This window comes from Maylandia zebra, linkage group LG11 (genome assembly GCF_041146795.1).
Source record: "Maylandia zebra isolate NMK-2024a linkage group LG11, Mzebra_GT3a, whole genome shotgun sequence".
NCBI lineage: Eukaryota > Metazoa > Chordata > Actinopteri > Cichliformes > Cichlidae > Maylandia > Maylandia zebra.
The window spans coordinates 2,614,302-2,636,959 of NC_135177.1; the positions used below are offsets into that span (position 1 = coordinate 2,614,302).

The window sequence follows — 22,658 nt, forward strand, 5'->3', positions numbered from 1 at the left end:
AACAACAAAAAACCAAACTCTTGATTCTTTTGCTTTGATGTAGTTACTTATCTAAGGTGGAAAGTTTTTTTGTTTTTCTTGTTTGTTTGTTTGTTTTGTTTTTGCTTTGTTTTATTATTTGCTTCGAGCCCTGTGTACAGGAGCTGCATGCAAAAAGATCTGTTGTTAAAAGGGTTGGCGTAATAAGCAAATGCTTCAGCCAATACCTTTTGATTAGCCTTGTCTCGTGCTTTCTTGCTTTGTGGTAGATCTTTGTTCTGTCTTCACTGAGATATTTGAATGCTAATCAATAAAATCAAATCAAATCAAAACTATTTTCAGTTGCAGATGATAAAGGATTCAGAAAGTTTATTCATGCAGGCCCATATGACAGAGAATATGTCTTCTTTTTGTTTTCATATTATAATTTATATTTAATTGTGTTGTGGTTTGCAGTGTTTTGTGTTTCACTTTAAATTTGTTTAAAACGAAAAAGCAGAAAAATAGTTTAAATAGTTTTAAATAGTTAAAAGTTGAAATGTGAATAGCTGGTTTTTGTATTATATGATTTATTTATTACATTTTATGTGGAGTGAATAAATAAAAGTATATTTACGATGGCCCCTACAGACGAAGCACGTACAAACTTCAAAACACGTAAAAACACGTAAAAACTCCAAAACACGTACAAAACACAACAGAAGTGCTCCAGGATGCTGGGCGCAGTGTTGAGCTTTTGTTACCTAGTGGCTACACAAGCCAGCAAGTACCAACGACCTGATTTGGTGTGTGGTAGTAACAGGTAAATGAACTTTTTTTTAAATTATTTGAGTGCTTGTGTATAAATACACAAACAATACACACATGCTTTCAATTGTGTAATTTAAGTGATCTAGATAGCTCTGTTTGGAAGTTCAGTTAACTCTAGGAATGTGCTTTGGAGTTTGTACGTGCTTTGTCTCTAGGGGCCACCGAATAAAATGCCCGTGGTTGTCCTCTTTTACCTGTGCCAACATATCCTGTAATACAAAAAAACAAAAATCAAACAGAGAGAAGAATTGGCTCCAAGGTATGGTTTTCATCATGTCATGCACCAGTGAGATGTTCATTGTTTGTAATGACAGCAATATAAGATTATACAGTGTTGTATACCTCGGGGCAGTGTTTGTACTGATCTCGCCATTGAAGGCAGATCTCAGTTGTGTACATGTTAAAGTACTGTTCTCTGTACTTTTCCGAGAAGCTGCTCCATGTGCAGATGCCTGTGTAAAGCACAAGCAAAAAACAAAAACACAAACATTTACATTCTGCCAGTGAAAAACATGTGACAACAGCAAAAAAAAATGTACATATAATTTCATAATTTACTGAAGCCCTTACTGTGAAGCCCCCTGAAGTGTGCCCGTCTTCTGAAATATTCAGTAGACACAAGGTCTCTGAACATGGAGCACGCCAGAGCCAGTTTGAAGGCTGTGTCCCCTTCGTGTAGAACAACCTCTTCCAATATGTCGATGAGGACACATGCTGGTAACTGTAAAATATGGGTCAGGCAACAATAATGAAAATACAAAATCTGTCCACCAAGTTTCAGAAATATGAGGACTGAACATACATTACATTTAGGGCTGGGTATCGTCACTGATTTCTAGAATCGATTCGATTCGATTTGAATCTGGGAAATTTTGCCTCAGACAGTCAGAAATATTATAATTCAGATCAGTACATTTACATCTTTTTGTATCTATAAAAAGGAAGCTAACACTCTCGAGACTTTATCAAAGGTGTGAGCGTCACAGCAGAGGCTTTTGTGTCAAAGCAGCTGAAGATAAACACAGAAAAACATGAAGGTGGTTTTCCTGTTCTGGATTTTATAAAAATATTCTGCAGCACATCAAAAACAAAAGAAAATCATTAATCAACTTATGAAACATCAGAGTCAGCGAGCTGTCGGCTTTCAGCCCCGACCGTGTCCGTGCCGTCGGGTGAGAAAGGCGACGTGTCACTGATTCTGATCTGCGGGTCCGCGCTCTGTGTTTACGTCTTTGTGCAGAAGCCGTGTACCTGCTCTCATTTACGGTTTTAAATGTTTGGTGGTTGTCAAAATTTTGTGACGTTTCACCTGAGATTCTGGAATTTTGGGCAAAATACATTTATATAAAAAAAATCGATTCAGGATTTTAATGAATCGATATCACTACTGAATAATGCCTCTTTCTGCCCTGATGGTGCTGCCTGTGATTATAATTACTAATTCAGTTACATCAACAATTTAAATAAAAGGGAAAATAAAGAGATTACCTCCAGTATAGGGCACCTGTCAGCCTCAGCCTTTAATGGAAAACATGATTATCACATTACATGGAAATGAAGATTACCACCATGTATGTAAACCTGCATTGTGATGAATAGTCTCAACAGTTCTGTGGTTATATTCTACAAATGGTTTTCTCATTGTTGTCCTCTCTCACCTGTCTAATTAGACTTGGTGAAGGCTTGGAGGAGGTCGCCTTTGGTACCCTAAAGCAGAGGCGGAGCCAGACATTTGAAACACCCGGGGCTTAGCCCTGAAGGGTAGTATGCATGTGGGATTTTTTTTTTTTTTAGGGGGGGGGGGGTAGAAATGACTGAAAGATTAATTGGCTCTGTTTTGAGTTTTGTTTTTTTTTGTTTTTTTGGCCTGTCCCGTTTGGCTCTTTTGCATCAGAATTATTGTCTAAAGGCAAAGAAAGATGCCCAACGGATTTACTTTACCAAACTGACCATCCCAGCCTTGCCGTAATGGTCCATTTGATTCACCTTTTATTGTTTATTTTATTTTCACTTACTGAATATGGGACAGACTTGACTGGGGGAAAGAAGGGGAGAAAGAAAGAGGGAAAGAAACAGCTGAGAAGAGGGACGGGGGAGAAGGGCAAAAGACAAAAACCAACAGAATGATCAGAAAAAGAAAAAAAAGAAGAAAAAAAGAAAAAAAAATGCATATATCAATCACCTGGATCACCTGCTGAGAAAGAAAAAAGAAAACAAGCAGAAGAGAACAAGAGTAATAGAATAAACAACATCACAATGATCTATGTGAATATGACAGTAAATACTAAATGTTAAACATTATTGTGCAGCACATAAGATCAACAGAACACAGTGTGCTTTGAGGTAGGAGCCAAAAAGGGTGTAGTTTGTGGGTGTGATCACCCGTGTGTACACCTGTGAGCATGGACGCGCTTGTTTTTTGTTTTTTAAAAGGTTCCTTCATGTAATAATCTGCTAGAGGGTGTGGGGGGGCCATGAAGCAGGTATGGAGGAGATCAAAACTCCAGACATCCAGAGGCCCCCAGAACACAAGAGACCAAGGAAGACCAACAGAGGGGCAGCCGCGCCACTGTCCCAGAAAGAGCTGAGGAGAGTCCCAGATGAGGGCTCACTCAGCAGCCGCGGAGCAGAAGCCAGGGGGAGTTGCAGTGACGCGCCCGTGAGCTCCGCCGGCAGCCAGCCGTGCCTGAGTGACCGAGCCCCAGGCCGAGAGGCCGGGGGCACCCCACCTCCGAAGTGGCCCGAGCGAGCCCCAGGCTCCAGGCCCCGATAAGCGGCCGCCAAGGAGTGAGCCGGTGTGTACCTGGACGCCCATCCCCGGACACAAAGAACCACCAACGCACCGATGTCTGAGGGAGTCCGCCACTGGCAGGGGAAGTGGTGGTAGGGGGAGATAGGCCTCCATACCTTGGAGGGCCTTTTGAGTTTTGTTCAAAAAAGAATGACTTCATATAGGGAAAAATATATGTCACATGTGCAGGACACCTTAAACTAGTTTTTTAATTAAGCAGCAAGGCAGAACAAAGTCGGGGCTGTATCAAGACACGAGGACTAAACCCCAATTCAACCAAACCCAGAACTGATCCGGAATTAAAACAGGACTACAACAGTTCAAAATCAGGACTACTGAGGACTTAACCAAGACAGAACCAGAATCAGAACTAGATGATAGTAGCACTAAAAATCATCATAGACCTGCACAACACTTATTTTTTAATTCTACCAAAGTACAATATTTAGATTGAGAAAAGTTTATATAATTATTTAGCCTTGTTGTGCAAACAAGCTGCATAACTTAATAAATATAGAATTTGAAAAATAACAAACCTAAAAAGAAACACTAGGTACGAGATACATGAGGACCTGTGATACGGTGATACTTTTGGCAAACGACCATTTGACTAATTAGTGATGGGTTGTTCGCGAACGAAATGGCTCTTAGAGCCGGTGTTGTGCCAAAAAGTGATTGTCTGCCAAAAACTGATTTCCGGTATTTGCCAAAAACTGATTGCTCGTATTTAAACTGCTATAAGTAACTTGTTGGCCTATAATATGTGAAACATATGTCAAATGCATCCCTCATGGATGACACAAAGTCATATTGAGCCACAAACAACATTCGTGTAACAAGGTAGAAGCCGCAATCAGTTTTTGGCAGCGACTTTTATAGAACCTTTATTTATGCAGTTAAAAAAAAACTCATTAACATTAAAAATGTCTTTTGTAAGAGTAAGACAGCAGAAATGGCAGCAAACATTACAATAGTTCTGTAAAAATATTGTAAGTGGGGAAAAAGGACCGGATTGGTTATAATGTGAGTACAATAACACAGAGTTATAAAGATACTTGAAAAAACAGATAATCTTTTAATTCTATATATAACCCCTTTGTAAACGCTGTTCACCGAAGTCTATTTACCAACATACGTAAAGATATTACACATAAAAAATACACGGAAACATTGGAAATCACTTTTTGGCAGGCAATCACTTTTTGGCACAACACCGGCTCTTTGACGTGAACGACGCGAGCCGTCACGTGGGGTTTTTTTTTTTCTTTCTCTCAGCCTCTCGCTCGCACTTTTTTTCCGCTTCACTCTGCACGCGAGCCTTGTGCTTTACGCTGGGCAGAGGGGGGAGGGGCGGTAGTTACACTCAGTAGCACAGGAACAGAGCCAGAGAGAGAGAGAAAGAGAGGCAGGGACAACAACATTAGAAAGGTATAGTAATCATCCACAACTGTTTTCAGTTGCAGATGATAAAGGATTGAGAAAGTTTATTCATGCAGGTCCATATGACAGAGAATATGCATGTTCTTTTAGTTTTCATATTATAATTTATATTTAATTGTGTTGTGGTTTGCAGTGTTTTGTGTTCTTTTCACTTTAAATTTGTGAAAGGAAAAAGCTGAAAATTTAAATAGTTAAAACTTGAAATGTGAATAGTTGATTTTTGTATTATATGATTTATTTATTACATTTTATGTGGAGTGAATAAATAAAAGTATATTTACGGTGGCCCCTAGAGACAAAGCACATACAAACTTCAAATCACGTACGAACTCTGAAGCATGTACAAACTCCAAAACACGTAAAAACACGTACAAACTCCAAAACACGTAAAAACTCCAAAACACGTAAAAACACGTACAAACTCCGAAGCACGTAAAAACTCAGAAGCATATAAAAACTCAGAAGCACATAAAAACTCAAAACACGTACAAAAGACAACAGAAGTGCTCCAGGATGCTGGGCACAGTGTTGAGCCTTTGTTATCTTGTGGCTACACAAGCCAGCAAGTACCAACGACCGGATTTGGTGTGTGGTAATAACAGGTAAATGAACTTTTTTTTTAATTATTTGAATATATATATATGAGTGCCTGTGTATAAATACACAAACAATACACACATGCTTTCAATTGTGTAATTTAAGTGATCTAGTAGCTCTGCTTTGGAAGTTCAGTTCATGCTAGAAATGTGTTTTGGAGTTTGTACGTGTTTTGTCTCTAGGGGCCACCGCATATATTTATATATAAACATATATAAATAAAACCACTTTTTTTACGTTAGTAATTCCTTTTGTGCATAATTTTATATTATTGTTAATAATAAATTAATTAAAGCAACAAAACAACCTGAAGAGCCGGTTCGGAGCCGAAAGAGCCGGCTCTTTTTAGTGAGCCGAACCGAAAGAGCCGGATCTCTAAAAAGAGCCGGAAATCCCATCACTAACTAACATGTGTGTCTCACCTGCTCTTGTTCATCTCTGTTCTGTCCTCATTCTCCATCCCTCTCTGTTCCTCTCCCTCTTTGTGCTGACAATCATCAAATATACAGATATTTACAAACTCTTCAGATAAAAACACAAACACTTTTTTAACATCAAAATGTTTATTTTTTTAGATTGATAAATATAAAAAACATATTTGTTAACTTTCAGAGTAAAGAGAGAAACTATCTGTATTTCTTAATTGTAAATGGCACCAAATTGTATTCAAATTGAGCCACACTTATGCAGCTCCATAATTCTTCTCCTGGTGTTTTGGTTGACATCTCTTGATGTTCCCATGTCACAGAAACAGGCTCTGTGTTTTGTCTTATATGCATCCACAGCTGTGCCACCAGTTTACTCACATGGACTCTACGAACCAATCAGAAGCTTCTTCAGCTCAGAATGGAATCGTCTGGAGTTTCTTATTAATTAACAATAAACTTAGTGTACATGTGCTCCTAAATTTGATGAAAGTGATAAAAAACAGAAAGCTCTGTCTCTCTTTATTCTGACATTTAACTAATTCAAAATATATTTCAATATTTATCTAAAACAAAAGTTTACTCTAAATTGATGTTGTACAGTAAAAATGTTTTATGTTTTCTCCCTAAAGTGTAAATATCTGGTTACAAATGTGAATATCCTGCTGTGTACTGAAATCCCTCTTGGGCTACGTCCACACGTACACGGGTATTTTTGAAAACGGAGATTTTCCGTTTTCGTTTTAAAAAATAATCCCGTCCACACGTAAAGGCAGAAATGAAGGAAAACGCTGCTATGAACATGCCAAAGCAGCAGGTGGCGCTAGATTCCTAACCGTGTAGAAATGTTGGCCAATCAGAAGTCTAGAAGCCTCGGCGGGAAAAAGTAAACAAAGCTGGGGCATAGAAGCAGAACCGAGTCGTATGTGTGGAGGGACAGTAACTGTGTGTATATGTAAGCATTTAAACACTGCAGATGTAACAGGTGTATTAAAAAATAATTTATATTTCACCAAAGATCCATCCTGCAGTGTTATCTTGCTTTGTCAGTATTGGTTATGTATTTATTTAAATATGTTTATTTTCTGTATTTATATTTTGGGAGCTTTTATTTTGTTTGTGTGACCTTTGACTTCCCATGAAGTCACTTCCTGTAGCTGCGCGCTATTTTCCTCAGTCGCCTAGAGGCCCCGCTGAGGAGAGGTGTTCATGCAGAAGTCCAGTAAAGTGAAGTTGCTGTACTGTTTTGTTTTTATTTTAAACAGTTCTGGGAGAATAAATCCACCCAGCTGGCAAAGTGAGAGCTGACTCCTCTGGTCATTTGCACAACACAACGCAGAGAACTAACGGCAATAAGAGTTTAAGGCCAGACCGGCTACACAGAGAGTAGAATTAACAGTAACAGTATTGTAGGAATTCATTTCACCGAAACAATAACGTGGCGCACAGTGTGACGTCAAAAAAGGCGCACATCTTTGACGCTGCGTTTTCTCCGTTTTTCTGTCCACACGTAAATGCAAAAACGGAGTTTTAGAAAATATCCACCCTGCCCGGAGTTTTTAAAAATCTCCGTTTTCAGTGACCAAAAACGCCGTTTACGTGTGGACGAAAGGTGCAAACGCGTAGAAAAATCTGTGTTTTCAAAAATACCCGGGTACGTGTGGACATAGCCTTGTTTTGCATAGAAATATACTGAACAACATACAAAGCATAATATATAAAATAACATTTACCTGAGTTTTTTCTTTGAAAGAACCCTCGAATGTCCATTCTTATATTTCAGTACATAACTGAAACCGATTTAGTCGGGGAGGGTAAGAACTGAAAATATGAAATAAACACACGTAAGCTAAGACTCTAAAAAAAATAGCATTTGTTCGGCTTTTCATTTCGCCATTTGTTGATTCACTTGAAGAGCGAGTAACGTAACATGGGTCAAGTGATCAGTTTGATATCTTTCGTGATGCACCGTCATATTTACATTATTTGTACAGTACGAATGATTTGCTTTGGTACCTGCTCAAACTTAAGCTCTCCTTAGTATGGCTGGCTCCGTTTCTCCAACAGCGCACTCACAGGTAGCAGCTGCCCCGCTTAGTCGCTTAGTGTCTGAGCTCGGATCATACCAATATCAGGGGGGATTCACGCACAGTCGTAAATTCCCACAGTGTGCACTATGTGCTTCGAATATTGTGTGTACTTTTTGTTTTATACAGTTGTCAGCCAGGCATCTAACTATGAAAAAATTACACTCCAAAAGACCCCGGGCTTCTGACAAAACAACCCGGGCTTAAGCCCAGTAAACCACCCCCACGCTCCGCCCCTGCTGCTGTCTGTACTTTCTGTGATAGAATCTAAATCACTGGATTCAGAGGAAGATCCTACCAGCTGTATCTGGGTCATCCCAGGCTTTTCTTTGACACCCAGACTACAAGACTTGTCATCTTCTTCTTGCCATGCCAACCTGCGAAATGCAGGCAGATTCTTTTTGCGTGCAGCTGCTCTTCTCTGTCGGTTTCTTTGGATTTTAGCTGCATTCACACAGTTGTTAAAAGTGGAAGCCCGTCTAGATCTCCCACCGCTCTGTTGGCTGTTCCTTTTGATTTCACTGGTGGTAACAAAGCTGTCGATTTCATTTTCTAGACTGAGGAGTGGGCACACTTCCATGCTCGTGCAGGATGACTTGGTGTAGCAATCTACTGCAGGGTCCTCAGGAAGATGTTTCATTGTAATGAAACGATGTCCCAGACCCTCAACAGGTGTGATTCTTTTTACAGGATCCACACACAGCATCCATTTGAGCAGGCTTAAAAATGCCGCTGTGTCTTTCACTTTGGATTCTGTGTTTGGCTGTGGGTGGTGTTTGGCTAAATCATCTATGCATGCATATTTGTCTGTGATTGTTGTACTTTGTTTGATCACAGTGCCTGTAGATGCTGAATACTGAGCTGGTGTCTTCAGTACCCATGTGCGTTCTATTATCCCTTTCCTCATCCAGAAATATTTCGTACTGTACTTCCCTTCCTGTAACATGCGTTTACTAGGCTGACCAAGCATGTGAACAAAACCTTGCATCATTTGATATTCACACCTGTTGAAAAACAGGTGGTGGCCCAAGTATAGAAAAGCTGCGACACAACCGAGAGTCCACATGTCTGCCGATTCAGTCACCGGTATGCCCAACATGACCTCAGGCGCCCTGTAACTAAGGGCCTGAATAATAGTGCCAGGTGGAATTTTTGCAGGACTTGTGGCAAAACCAAAATCAATAAGTTTAACTTTATATGGCTGTTGAGACTGATTTACAAGCATGATATTATCAGGTTTGATGTCTGCATGCATCATACCTCTGGTCTTCAGAGCGGTAAGAGCCACAAACATCTGCTTTAAAATGACCCGAATATCACAGAGAGCCAGTGGACCGCGAGACCTTTTAGTCACGAAATCATGCAGACTAATATCTAGCATTTCCATTGAAATGAAGGTGCGATGTTTGTACTCGAAAACTTCGTAGTACTTTACCAAATTGCACCGATCCCTATCCAGAACACTCAGTTCTTTTATAGCAGCGGCCTCTTTCCAAGCAAACTTGTTGTATTCCCTTTTAGCTGCCTTGACTGCTACCCTTTCAAAAGTGTCTAATTTTACACATTCCACCACTCTCCCAAAGCTTCCTTGTCCGAGGAGCTTATATACCATGTATTTACATGTTTTACTTTGAATGAGGGCGTTCGTTTGTAAACCCTCATCACTGTCATAAGACGACGAAGACGAATCCGAAACCATTTTTTCACAAATATATCTAAAGTTTTACACCTGGGCAAAACAATGTGACCGCAGTATGAAGCTGGCAGGTTCTGTCAGTAGGCGGGTGTAGCAGGCTATTTATACCTTTTGGATCAAAGGCAGCGTTCGCTCACTGTGATGTCACCGAGTGACGCAACAGAGCGTAATGCTTTGATCCGGAGCAGCGGTTAAGAGCTTAAGAATGCAAAGGTCTCTGGTTAGGAAGATAAACTGCTTGACTGGCAGTCCACATCTGGAGTGGACAGCCTGTCGCAATGGGATCAGACACGCTGTCATTTCTGGAAAAGTCCATCCCGGAGGTGTCCGACGCGGACAGCTGTACCTTTTAATAAGAATCCCCCCCTGGCTCTACATGGCGGTGTACGTTTGAAAGTGCGGACGACGGTAGGAAATTCTTGATACCTTTAGGTGCACCTTGTAAACTCAGCAATGTGTACTCCAAACGCCACCATGGTTATTTCAAAGTTGTTGATTTATAGCTTTTTTTTTTACCCTTTTTCTGTGTGAAATTTCCCTTTGTTGATATTTTTGAAATTCCTACTTTTAAATAATGTTAAACAATCCCGATACAACAGCGACATGTCCTCAGCTGCTGTGATCTTTTTAAAGTTTTACATTTGCAGGACTTTGAAGTTATCTGTCACGGTTGCGCTGGCAGACCGTGGCGATGTGGGGGAAATAGGGCCCAAAACGCGGGACTGTGTGCGATGAATGCAGTTGCGTTTATTTACAGTGATGTAAATATTACGCAATAAATCTCCGTGCGCGCCCCTGACTCCCGTGCCGTGTCTTCTTCCGTACTCCTGCCGGGAAATAACAGAGGCAGCCGTTGGTACAATTAACTTCACTGTAGCAAGCTGGACAACTGAAGGGCAGTCTCACGATCCGGGATCGAGGAGCTCTCAGGCTGTGTCCCAATCCAGCGACCGCATGCTTCGGAGTACGAGCTCGGTACTTATAGTACGGTGAGTACTGCAAGCAGAGGCGGAGCCAGACATTTCAACCACCCGGGGCTTAGCCCTGAAGGGTAGTATGCATGTGGAAATTTTCTTTTGGGGGGGGGGTTAGAAATGACTGAAAGATTAATTGGCTCTGTTTTGAGTTTTGTTCAAAAAAGAATGACTTCATATAGGGAAAAATATATATCACACATGCAGGACACCTTAAACTAGTTTTTTAATTAAGCAGCAAGGCAGAACAAAGTCGGGGCTGTATCAAGACACGAGGACTAAACCCCAATTCAACCAGACCCAGAACTGATCTGGAATTAAAACAGGACTACAACAGTTCAAAATCAGGACTACTGAGGACTTAACCAAGACAGAACCAGAATCAGAACTAGATGATAGTAGCACTAAAAATCATCATAGACCTGCACAACACTTATTTTTTAATTCTACCAAAGTACAATATTTAGATTGAGAAAAGTTTATATAATTATTTAGCCTTGTTGTGCAAACAAGCCTGCAGAACTTAATAAATATAGAATTTGAAAAATAACAAACCTAAAAAACACTAGGTACGAGATACATGAGGACCTGTGATACGGTGATACTTTTGGTAAACAACCATTTGACTAACATGTGTGTCTCACCTGCTCCTGTTCATCTCTGTTCTGTCCTCATTCTCCATCCCTCTCTGTTCCTCTCCCTCTTTGTGCTGACAATCATCAAATATACAGATATTTACAAACTCTTCAGATAAAAACACAAACACTTTTTTAACATCAAATCAGACTAAATGTTTATTTTTTTAGATTGATAAATATAAAAAACATATTTGTTAACTTTCAGAGTAAAGAGAGAAACTATCTGTATTTCTTAATTGTAAATGGCACCAAATTGTATTCAAACTGAGCCACACTTATGCAGCTCCATAATTCTTCTCCTGGTGTTTTGGTTGACATCTCTTGATGTTCCCATGTCACAGAAACAGGCTCTGTGTTTTGTCTTATATGCATCCACAGCTGTGCCACCAGTTTACTCACATGGACTCTACGAACCAATCAGAAGCTTCTTCAGCTCAGAATGGAATCGTCTGGAGTTTCTTATTAATTAACAATAAACTTAGTGTACATGTGCTCCTACATTTGATGAAAGTGATAAAAAACAGAAAGCTCTGTCTCTCTTTATTCTGACATTTAACTAATTCAAAATATATTTCAATATTTATCTAAAACAAAAGTTTACTCTAAATTGATGTTGTACAGTAAAAATGTTTTATGTTTTCTCCCTAAAGTGTAAATATCTGGTTACAAATGTGAATATCCTGCTGTGTACTGAAATCCCTCTTGGGCTACGTCCACACGTACACGGGTATTTTTGAAAACGGAGATTTTCCGTTCTCGTTTTAAAAAATAATCCCGTCCACACGTAAAGGCAGAAATGAAGGAAAACGCTGCTATGAACATGCCAAAGCAGCAGGTGGCGCTAGATTCCTAACCGTGTAGAAATGTTGGCCAATCAGAAGTCTAGAAGCCTCGGCGGGAAAAAGTAAACAAAGCTGGGGCATAGAAGCAGAACCGAGTCGTATGTGTGGAGGGACAGTAACTGTGTGTATATGTAAGCATTTAAACACTGCAGATGTAACAGGTGTATTAAAAAATAATTTATATTTCACCAAAGATCCATCCTGCAGTGTTATCTTGCTTTGTCAGTATTGGTTATGTATTTATTTAAATATGTTTATTTTCTGTATTTATATTTTGGGAGCTTTTATTTTGTTTGTGTGACCTTTGACTTCCCACGAAGTCACTTCCTGTAGCTGCGCGCTATTTTCCTCAGTCGCCTAGAGGCCCCGCTGAGGAGAGGTGTTCATGCAGAAGTCCAGTAAAGTGAAGTTGCTGTACTGTTTTGTTTTTATTTTAAACAGTTCTGGGAGAATAAATCCACCCAGCTGGCAAAGTGAGAGCTGACTCCTCTGGTCATTTGCACAACACAACGCAGAGAACTAACGGCAATAAGAGTTTAAGGCCAGACCGGCTACACAGAGAGTAGAATTAACAGTAACAGTATTGTAGGAATTCATTTCACCGAAACAATAACGTGGCGCACAGTGTGACGTCAAAAAAGGCGCACATCTTTGACGCTGCGTTTTCTCCGTTTTTCTGTCCACACGTAAATGCAAAAACGGAGTTTTAGAAAATATCCACCCTGCCCGGAGTTTTTAAAAATCTCCGTTTTCAGTGACCAAAAACGCCGTTTACGTGTGGACGAAAGGTGCAAACGCGTAGAAAAATCTGTGTTTTCAAAAATACCCGGGTACGTGTGGACATAGCCTTGTTTTTCTGTTATCAAACTGTTCTTCCACCAGGAGCTCAGTCTGAGTGGAGTTTTTTTTCTCCTCCTCTTACCTCATGTAGTGTATTTTCGTTGTTTTTTTCCTATCAGCCTACCTTTCTGACATGTCTCCCCAATGTGATGTTTGTGTAAAGTTGGTCAGAAGGTTCCTTTGTGAGTGCGCATGCGCCATTAGCGTGCTGCCTGCTGTAACCCCTAATTTCCCTCGGGATGAATAAAGTATTCTGATTTCTGATTTCTGATTTTGCATAGAAATATACTGAACAACATACAAAGCATAATATATAAAATAACATTTACCTGAGTTTTTTCTTTGAAAGAACCCTCGAATGTCCATTCTTATGTTTCAGTACATAACTGAAACCGATTTAGTCGGGGAGGGTAAGAACTGAAAATATGAAATAAACACACGTAAGCTAAGACTCTAAAAAATAGCATTTGTTCGGCTTTTCATTTCGCCATTTGTTGATTCACTTGAAGAGCGAGTAACGTAACATGGGTCAAGTGATCAGTTTGATATCAATCTTTCGTGATGCACCGTCATATTTACATTATTTGTACGGTACGAATGATTTGCTTTGGTACCTGCTCAAACTTAAGCTCTCCTTAGTATGGCTGGCTCCGTTTCTCCAACAGCGCACTGACAGGTAGCAGCTGCCCCGCTTAGTCGCTTAGTGTCTGAGCTCGGATCATACCAATATCAGGGGGGATTCACGCACAGTCGTAAATTCCCACAGTGTGCACTATGTGCTTCGAATATTGTGTGTACTTTTTGTTTTATACAGTTGTCAGCCAGGCATCTAACTATGAAAAAATTACACTCCAAAAGACCCCGGGCTTCTGACAAAACAACCCGGGCTTAAGCCCAGTAAGCCACCCCCACGCTCCGCCCCTGCCCTAAAGACAGGCTGGAGAGTTCCCAGGAGAAGGGATGCTTCTTCTGTCCAGAAGGCGAATCTCTGTCCAAGCCGTAAAAAAAGCAATGCCAGTCAGAATGGACTCTCGTTGTGTACTGCTGCTCTCTTCTGTGTGTTCAGTCACAGGGTTTATAAGTGACTACATTAAGCCACTTTCACAAACATTTGCTTGACCTGATGTGTTGCCGGAGCCAAAACTGCAATTAATACTAACTTTGAAAACTGTGATTGTGATGGTGCCAGTTTGTCTATAATACTAGCCATACCCCTCAATGCAGAATCTCTCCATCAGCTGAATACACCACCACAGGCAAATTGCTGGCATGTCCTCTGTGAACGATAGTGGAGGTGAGGTGCTGATGCAGAGAGCATACTGTAAAGTAAAAGAAACCTTTAACATGTTTAAATGTTATATTGAAGTAATGGCAGGAAAAGAAAAATTCTCACCATCAGCATAAAGATGCCGCAGCAATTTCCATTGAACTGCTGAGGAAAGAACTGTAAAAAGAAAAATGTGTCCTTAAATGAAGAGAGCTCACATGCACCTGCTAGTTTTTTAATCACATTATTTTGTACCTGATGACCTTTCAAACTTTCACATTAAAAACATACCTCAAGGTCTCTTCCTGTTTTCTCCATCCAGGATCCAGAGTCAATAGAGGCTGCTACTCTCCTGGCATTGTAGAGAATACACATAACACTCAAATCAAATGTTTGCCATTAATACAAAAATTCATGAAGTAGGGATGCAACAATACGTTTTTCAAACCGTCAGATCCTTGGATCTGAGTTTTTGCCGATACCAAGTACCAGTGCTGATACTTCTACCACACAGAAAATGTAGTGAATCGGAAGGCAGGTTTTTTGTGTGTTTTTTACAAATAATAACGGTGAATAAGATTTTTTTTATGTATATTAATAGAAATGACCCAAAAATTCTAAATTTGGATGAAAAATAAACATTTTCTGTGAAACTTTTACCGATTTTCACATTTCAAGTATCTGTTCATGGTATTGGTTAACAAAAGATATGGATACGATTTCATTTGAACCGTATGGGCCTGGATACCAGTATCGGTGCATCCCTATCATGAAGTAGCCTAAGAACGAGGTTCCCTCCTGAACTTTTAAGCCTGAAACCGAGGCTGCTTTTAGACGACCTAGCCAAAGAACACACTTGGCCATTGAACAAGGCCAGAACAATTTTTCATTTCTTTAGTGTCAACCTAAATATGGCTCGGTAGAGATCATCTCCAAAACCATCAGGGCGAAGTGAGTCCAGAAAGAGTATCTGTCTCTCAGCTACCAATATAGCCTGAAATAGACATGTTAGCATCATCCATGAGAAGACGACATGTCAGCCTCCATTATGTTCTATCAGATGAAAAAACACAGCGCGAGAAAGAGAAAGGGCACTCACACAGAGCAGATAATGGCCAGCTTCACCTGCCTGCCTGCTCCAAGCTGGAAAAAGCAGGATGTCCTTGGACCTAAAGTTTTCCTACAGGTATTGGTACAAATTAGTAAAAATGCACACACAGGAGAAAAATGAACAAAAAACATACCGGCAAGCAACGCAGCAGGTTGACTTGTGGATCCTTCCAGGTGGCCCTGACGTAGAGGTCAGCAATGTGAACATCTTTTCCCTAAAGGAAACACACACAAAAACCCAAAATCAATACACAACAACCATTCATGGCTATAACCAAAGAAAAAAGTTACCAGTACAACAGATTACATGTCTTTGTGCAGCTTCGCCCACAATCTTCAGACAAGCATTCCCAATCTGAAAGAAACAGCAAACAGAATACGGTTTCAGTTACTATTTTCTTTGCAGTGCATTAGCTAAAGTAACAAGATATACTTACAGTAGATTCCATGGATTGTTCCAAACCCAGGCTCCAAAAGTCTTCCCGAGTCAGGCAGATATTGTCTTCCTTCACTAGGAGTTCTCCTCGAGGTCGGTTTTGATCCAAAACATATTCGAGCTAAATGAGAAGAGCATTTCATGTGATTTTGCTTCAATATAATATAGAAAATAATAAAGAAAAAGAATGAAAGGGAAAATACTAAATAAGGCTGGAATTACTCTCATGCTTCAGCAATTTTAAAACCATCAACGACTTTGACTTATTAAGGTTTAACGTGACTGCACAGAAATGCGCCTTACCAGACTGGACTGAAGAGGGTCCAAGTCTTTCTGCCACTTTGCTCCTGGACATACTGATGATCAATCTGCCATTCAGGAGTCCCATATGAGTGGTCCAGGAGAAACTTCCTCTCAGTTGGTGGATCTGATGATATGCAAATATTAGGGGTGCAACGATACTCGTATCGATATTGAACCGTTCGATACAGTGCTTTCGGTTCGGTACGCATATGTATGAACAATACAAAATTTTTAATTTATTTTATCAACTTTCCTTCTGACGATGCTGTCTGTGTTGAGCGCTCAGTGGATCTGCGCTCGACAGTGCAGCCTAGGCGGAGTAGTTCACTGGCAGGGCAACCGAATCTGTGGCTCCAGAGCTGCAGTGACATGAGCAAACTTGGCCTAAATACATCATATCATATCAAGGCATGAATAACACTTTCACAAGTTTTACCTGGTTCACAAACTCCTTTCCTTGGTCAGTGATGATTTTCTTGACCATGCCAAACGTGTATAACTTCGAGGTCATGATTGCAGAGACCTCAGCTGCAGTCTTGGACTTAAGAGGTTCTGCAATCACCCACTTAGTATACAGATCGTTCATTGTCAGGACATATTGGTTCCCTAGACGTGTTTCCGGGAGTGGTCCAGTTAAATCCATGCCCAGCACCTCCCAAGGTTCTTTTACCTGTAGGTCACAGAACTTATCAAATTAAAATTTAAAGCTACCCTGCAGCACAAAAGCTTATTAGCATGAAAATGAAATTGGTGAACAGGCCTTAAGATGTACCTTGATGGGATGTAATGCTGGTGCCACAGTCTTGATTGGGTCATTCATCTGGCAGCGATGACAGCATCTGACCTGAAAGATGTATCCCAAAAAATATTTCAAGGATACCGAAAAACCAGTTGATGTAAATTGATAACAATTTAAAAAAAAAAACAGACACACACAGAAACTAATGTTGAAATGTAAGTGTGCAAGTAAAGACAAGGTTCTTTATCTTGTTAACTGAAATAAGGCCATACCCATTCACTGATGTCCTGGTTCAATGTTGGCCAGTAATAGCCAGCAACAACTCTGTTTCGGGTACCTCTGACACCATTGTGGTTCCCGGTACCAGGGTTATTGTGCTTTCCATCAAAATGTGCTTTCTGTCCTCCTCTGACATGACTACCAGGCGCATGCACTGCATACTGGGGCCAGTGTAGAAGAGTCTGTTGTCTGGTACAAGATGAAAATGTAAAAAGCTGAAAGAGTTGCTGACTAAAGTAAAATAAAATGTCTGACAGATATTAATAAAATTTGGGATAATGTATCTGCACCAGTATGGTACATTTACCTTCAATTGAAATTAATTTTTAAAACTATATACAGGGTATATATGACAGAGTTGTATTTTTTTGTTATATCTATAGATAGAGAGAGAGAGAGAGAAAAGGGTTTTAAAAAATAAAAGTAAAAAAATTAATAAATAAAAAATAAAAGTAAAAAAATAAATAAATAAATAAATAAAAGATCAACATTCATTTTCGTAGTTACCCTTCAGTTTGTAATTAGGTGCCATTCTTTTACCGCGCAGTTCTTCAGTCGGGGGAAGCTCTCCATCGAGGAGAAAAGCATGAATTTGCTTGTATACATCCATTGTTTAAATGTCCCGGCAGTCGAAAAGGAGGCAGAGCTGTCGACAAATGCTAGAAGCTAACTGGGCGCTAACCGTATCATTCAAATACATTAAATGTCGTAATGTTGGCAAAGAGAGGAAGTGACGCAAGATTTGCGCATGTGGGGTACCGATCGGGTTTCCGGTACGGATCGGGTAGCGACACCGCTTTTCCCCTTCTCATTCTCTGTTGCCGCCATGCTTTTTCGGCCATGTGCGTATGAAAACAAAGGCACTGCGCATGCGCGTTTCACCCATATTATATCGCCATATTTCATTTTCTTATCGTTGCCTAACATTGTACTGGTATTACCGTGAACAGTATGATATGGCCCAGCCCTATTCTGAATACATGATTGTTCAGTATAAACTGGGGGTTGGCGACAAATATGTCACCATATTTTTAAGGAAATTTGTGGTAATAATATTTATGACGCTGTAGAAAAAACAATATTTTATCTGTGATTAGCAGGCAGCAGCTAATCACAAACAGTGTAGATCACACATAAAGTACCCCGAGTAAAAACAGTGAAAGTATAGCAGAGCTGCTTGAAACTTGAATTGTGGCTCCTTTGAGTTGTTTGACACTTGAAGAAAAATGACTAAAGTAACCTTGTAACTCCTAAGCCTGAGGAGTGGTCGTGACAACGTTATCATGTGACAGCAGTGTGCAGACACCTTAGGACGTAAGGAGTCTGCACACTGTTGTCACATGGTGAATGTTGTAACTTGGGTCTAAGCCCTCCTTTACCACCATGTAAAGGCAATTTCCAGCAATTTCCTGTCTTCCTGACCCATGAACACCACTACCAAGTGTTCCAGCAATGCTCAGTGTTTACTTTTGAGTGGCACATCACCAGCTGCTAGCATCTTCTCCTCATATGCTCATACAGTGGATTAATACTTCTGTGCTAAATCCATAGAGCAGTGTTTCCAAACCTTCTGGAGCATTATGGACCATACTTCACATTAGAAAAAACACATTTATTTATTTAGGACAGTGCATGTTAATGAACATAAATGTAAAAAAAAAAAAAAAAATTACATGAATGTAAACATGCCAGATTATAGCCAAAGGCTAATTTCCATCTGTTGTCCTTAAACATAAAAAATAGACATAATAATTCATAAAAATTCATCATTCATTCATAATAAAAACTCCATCACCAAACTTACACATACACACCATTCTGTTCCCAAATAAAACATTAAAACTGTACAATTCATACATGATCACACACTTGATTTGTCCATAACCAGTTTTTAACCTTTGCCTTAAACAAATTGAGTGTAGAGCGTTCTCTAATGGGTTGAGGAAGACTGTTCCACAGATGGCCACCCTTAACAGAGAGGACATTCTGCCCAAATGCTGTCCGTCTGTGGGGTATAAACAAGTCTCCTCGGAGTGTAGCTCGAGTGGTCCTGTCTGAGCTTTCTTTATGCCTAATGAACTGCTTTAGTGGTGGAGCAAGGGAGTGTAAGACTTTATATATTAAACACACCATGGCACACCACCAAACAAAAATGTCACAAAAGCATATTGATAATTTTTCCCTGCGCACCAGGCGTAGTAGAATTGGCTCGGTTTGTCCCCAGTATACCTGTTTTGCTTTCTTTTGACCACTACTCATGCTCGGGTCTTCATCAGGGCGGAGTTTTCTCCATGACCAGGTCAGACTGACTACTTTTTATTTTCAAACATTTATCTGTTGCTATTATGCGCTGCGTCGTCTCACAGCATGACTGTTATGTCATTTCTTCTTCATCTTCTTCTGTTTTATTGGCAGTTGGCAACACATTGAATTAGAGCAGGTAATTGTACTGCCCCCTAGTGGAAGAGAATGTAATTGTTCTGCACGTTACTCACGCCGATCGCTTAGAGTACTAATCAGATGGAACCAGATGATCTTCCACGGCACACCTGATCATTTCTGGCACAGTGGTTGGGAAACACTGTCATAGAGAACATAAGCAGTGCCTCAAACGTGCATCCCACCAATTTGCCTACAGGACAAATCGTTCCACCGAGGACGCCATCACCATAGCGCTCCACACTGTGCTGAGTCACCTGGAGCACAGAGGAAGCTATGTGAGAATGCTCTTTCTGGACTTCAGCTCAGCATTCAATCATATCATCCCGGAGATCCTGGTCCAGAAACTGTCTCACCTGGGACTCTCCACCCCCATCTGCCTCTGGATCAAGGACTTCCTGACAAATAGACCACAGTCTGTCAGACTCGGCCCCCACCGGTCCAGCACCATCACACTCAGCACCGGGTCTCCACAAGGATGTGTTTTGAGTCCCCTCCTGTTTACGCTCTACACATCCGACTGCTCCCCTACCCATCTCTCAAACACCATCATAAAGTTCGCAGATGACACCACAGTGGTTGGACTCATCTCAAGGGGGGATGAGTCGGACTACAGAGATGAGGTCAACAGACTGACTGAGTGGTGTTCAGTTAACAACCTCCAACTGAACACCACGAAAACTAAAGAACTTATCTTGGACTTCAGGAAGGGCAGAGCAGACCCGGCCCCACTTTACATTCACGGGAGCTGTGTGGAGAGGGTACACTCCATGAGGTATCTGGGCGTGCAGATATCTGATGACCTCTCCTGGACTGCAAATACTACAGCGGTGGTTAAAAAGGCCCAGCAGCGTCTCCACTTTCTGAGAGTGCTCAGGAGGAACAACCTGGAGGAGAGGCTGCTGGTGACATTTTACAGAGCCACCATAGAGAGCATCCTAACGTACGGCATAACAACATGGTATGCAGGGTGCTCAGCTGCGGACAGGAAAGTACTGCAGAGGGTCATCAACACAGCCCAGAAGATCACTGGCTGCTCTCTGCCCAGCCTGGAGGTCACTGCAAACTCTCGGTACCTCAGCAGAGCTGGCAATATCATCAAGGACTACTCTCACCCCAGCAACCAACTGTTTGAACTATTACTGTCAGGCCGACGGTACAGGTCACATAAAACCAGGACAAACAGATTCAGGGATAGCTTCTTTCCCAGAGCTATCACCGTAGTAAATAAGCACAAAAACAATTGAACCTATTCCATACCGTCACTGTCATTATATTATGCTGCTATTCATACTGTCATTATATTAATGCTGCTATCCTGTATATATTGTACATACTATTGTTTGAGTACTTACGATTGTTTTTTTTGTACTTTTTATATTTTACATTTATATTTATTATTGAAACTTGCACCAAGGGAGTGGCACTCCAATTTCGTTGTACTCTGTACAATGACAATAAAGGCTATTCTATTCTATCTGGAGCCCACCAGATGACGATAGTTGCGGTTGCTAAAAGATTACTGGCCCTATACAAGTCTATGAGAAAACAGTTTTCTGATTTGACCTCTGCGATCGCTTTCTTCATGAGTTCATGGACCCGTTCACTCGTTTTGGGTTATACTGAATAAAAAATAAAGCTTTTTTGTAAATCTTGTTCATAGAATGTCTCAAGATGGAAAGCTGGTGGGAATCTTCAAAACGAGCTAAAAAGCAGCAACATTCGTCTTCCATATCTTCTATACTTAAATCTACAGCTTAGATACGTCATAACCCACAAAACTGGTCTTTCTGGCCAGTCTTGTGGAACCTGACAAACCTACGCTGCTTATTTTGCTTTCTTTACTTTGTTTTCTTCTCAGACGCTGTCCCCCTGTTAAACAGTGAGGGTTGAGCTGTTTTTACAAATGGACTCCATGAAACGTGGAGAATCAGGTCGAATTATCCGGCGTTGACCTGACTCAGCACACTAGTGGAAAGACTTTCAGACAAGTGTGCTGTATGACCTCACCAGACAATTACCTGCTCTTGTTCCTACAGTGATGCAACTGGACACCTCAGGGACTTTTTCCAAGGGAGCTGGCAGATTAAACACCCTTTAATGTCCAGTTAGACCGTGTCCTTCCTTCTCACGTTCAGTCCCATTGGGCAATGGTTAGTAAAGTTCATGTCTGCAGTGTGTGAAAATGGACTGTGACAGTGGCAGTCTCTTGGGGAAACTTGAGCTGTGCATGCACTCGACTATTAAACTTTCAGTTAATAGTTGAGTGCATGCACAGTCGACGGTTTTATGGGCTCTGAGGAAGTCTTCATTTCTCCTCATTTTCTCTTGACGTTAGTGTAAAGAGACGTGTGGAAATCGCACTCGCCGTGCTGTGATAAACTAAAAGACTTCACCTTTGACCTATAGTCCACTGCCGCTGGTACAGAGTAGGCCTGAGTCTTATAGCAAAGAAGCTATTCAGGCTTTACTGCACTGACACACACACACTACACCGGCGTGCCAACTGGCTAGGGCAACACCTCAGCACATGTAGTTACAAAAATACACATACATATATATCCACGGGCTGAAAAGCTCGTGCTGGCATCCTGAGGCACTCTCTGCAAGGAAAACTGGTTTTTTGTAAGCGGCTGCACAAGGAGCATGTTGTTTAGCAATAGCTTCACTCTGTCTCACTCTCAGATCTCAGGATGTCTTCAGTTAGGTCAGAGGAGCCAAAATAGGCCATGTTCCTTTGGATATATGGAGGACAAAAGCATGATTGTGTCTTAGGCACTGAGAGTTCCCACAGTGAGACAACGTGAGCGTAGGTGGGGTCCCGGGAGAAGAGTTAAAGCTCAGTAACTGTTGAGTTTGGCCCATGATACAAACTGAGCTTTTGTCACAGTTGTTATGAGTTATTATTTCCTTTCAAAGACATGTGAACAGTGCAGCTTTTCATTGTTTTTGGACAATGTCTTTGA

General features: G+C 40.8%; 2 protein-coding genes and 1 long non-coding RNA gene across 4 annotated transcripts in view; 1 reads left to right on the top strand and 2 right to left on the bottom strand.

Annotated features, from left to right (window-relative positions):
- Positions 1-22,658, top strand: part of enpp2 (ectonucleotide pyrophosphatase/phosphodiesterase 2) — a 79,815-nt gene that overhangs the window by 7,389 nt on the left and 49,768 nt on the right. The window lies entirely within an intron of this gene.
- LOC143420995 (homeodomain-interacting protein kinase 2-like) lies at positions 705-10,000 on the bottom strand. The gene is made up of 6 exons (XM_076889627.1): positions 8,432-10,000; positions 2,448-2,496; positions 2,278-2,307; positions 1,360-1,510; positions 1,132-1,241; positions 705-998 (listed from the first exon to the last, which is right to left on the bottom strand). Exons 1-6 carry the CDS (start codon positions 9,826-9,828, stop codon positions 894-896), a joined length of 1,842 nt encoding a protein of 613 aa, XP_076745742.1. The 5' UTR covers positions 9,829-10,000; the 3' UTR covers positions 705-893.
- On the bottom strand, positions 14,678-15,628 carry LOC143420914 (uncharacterized). Its single transcript, XR_013100669.1, has 3 exons — positions 15,486-15,628; positions 15,292-15,380; positions 14,678-14,738 (listed from the first exon to the last, which is right to left on the bottom strand). It is a non-coding gene; the product is annotated as an uncharacterized LOC143420914 (long non-coding RNA).

What these genes read in the sequence shown, in the direction of transcription:
- LOC143420995 (XM_076889627.1), bottom strand. Translation starts at nt 9,828, where the DNA reads ATGGTTTCGGATTCGTCTTCGTCGTCTTATGACAGTGATGAGGGTTTA. An exon ending in ACAGGTGCCCTATACTGGAG is followed by an intron (nt 1,511 to 2,277) that starts GTAATCTCTTTA and finishes CATATTTTACAG; the next exon opens with TTACCAGCATGTGTCCTCAT. An exon ending in AGTACAAACACTGCCCCGAG is followed by an intron (nt 999 to 1,131) that starts GTATACAACACT and finishes TTTGTATTACAG; the next exon opens with GATATGTTGGCACAGGTAAA.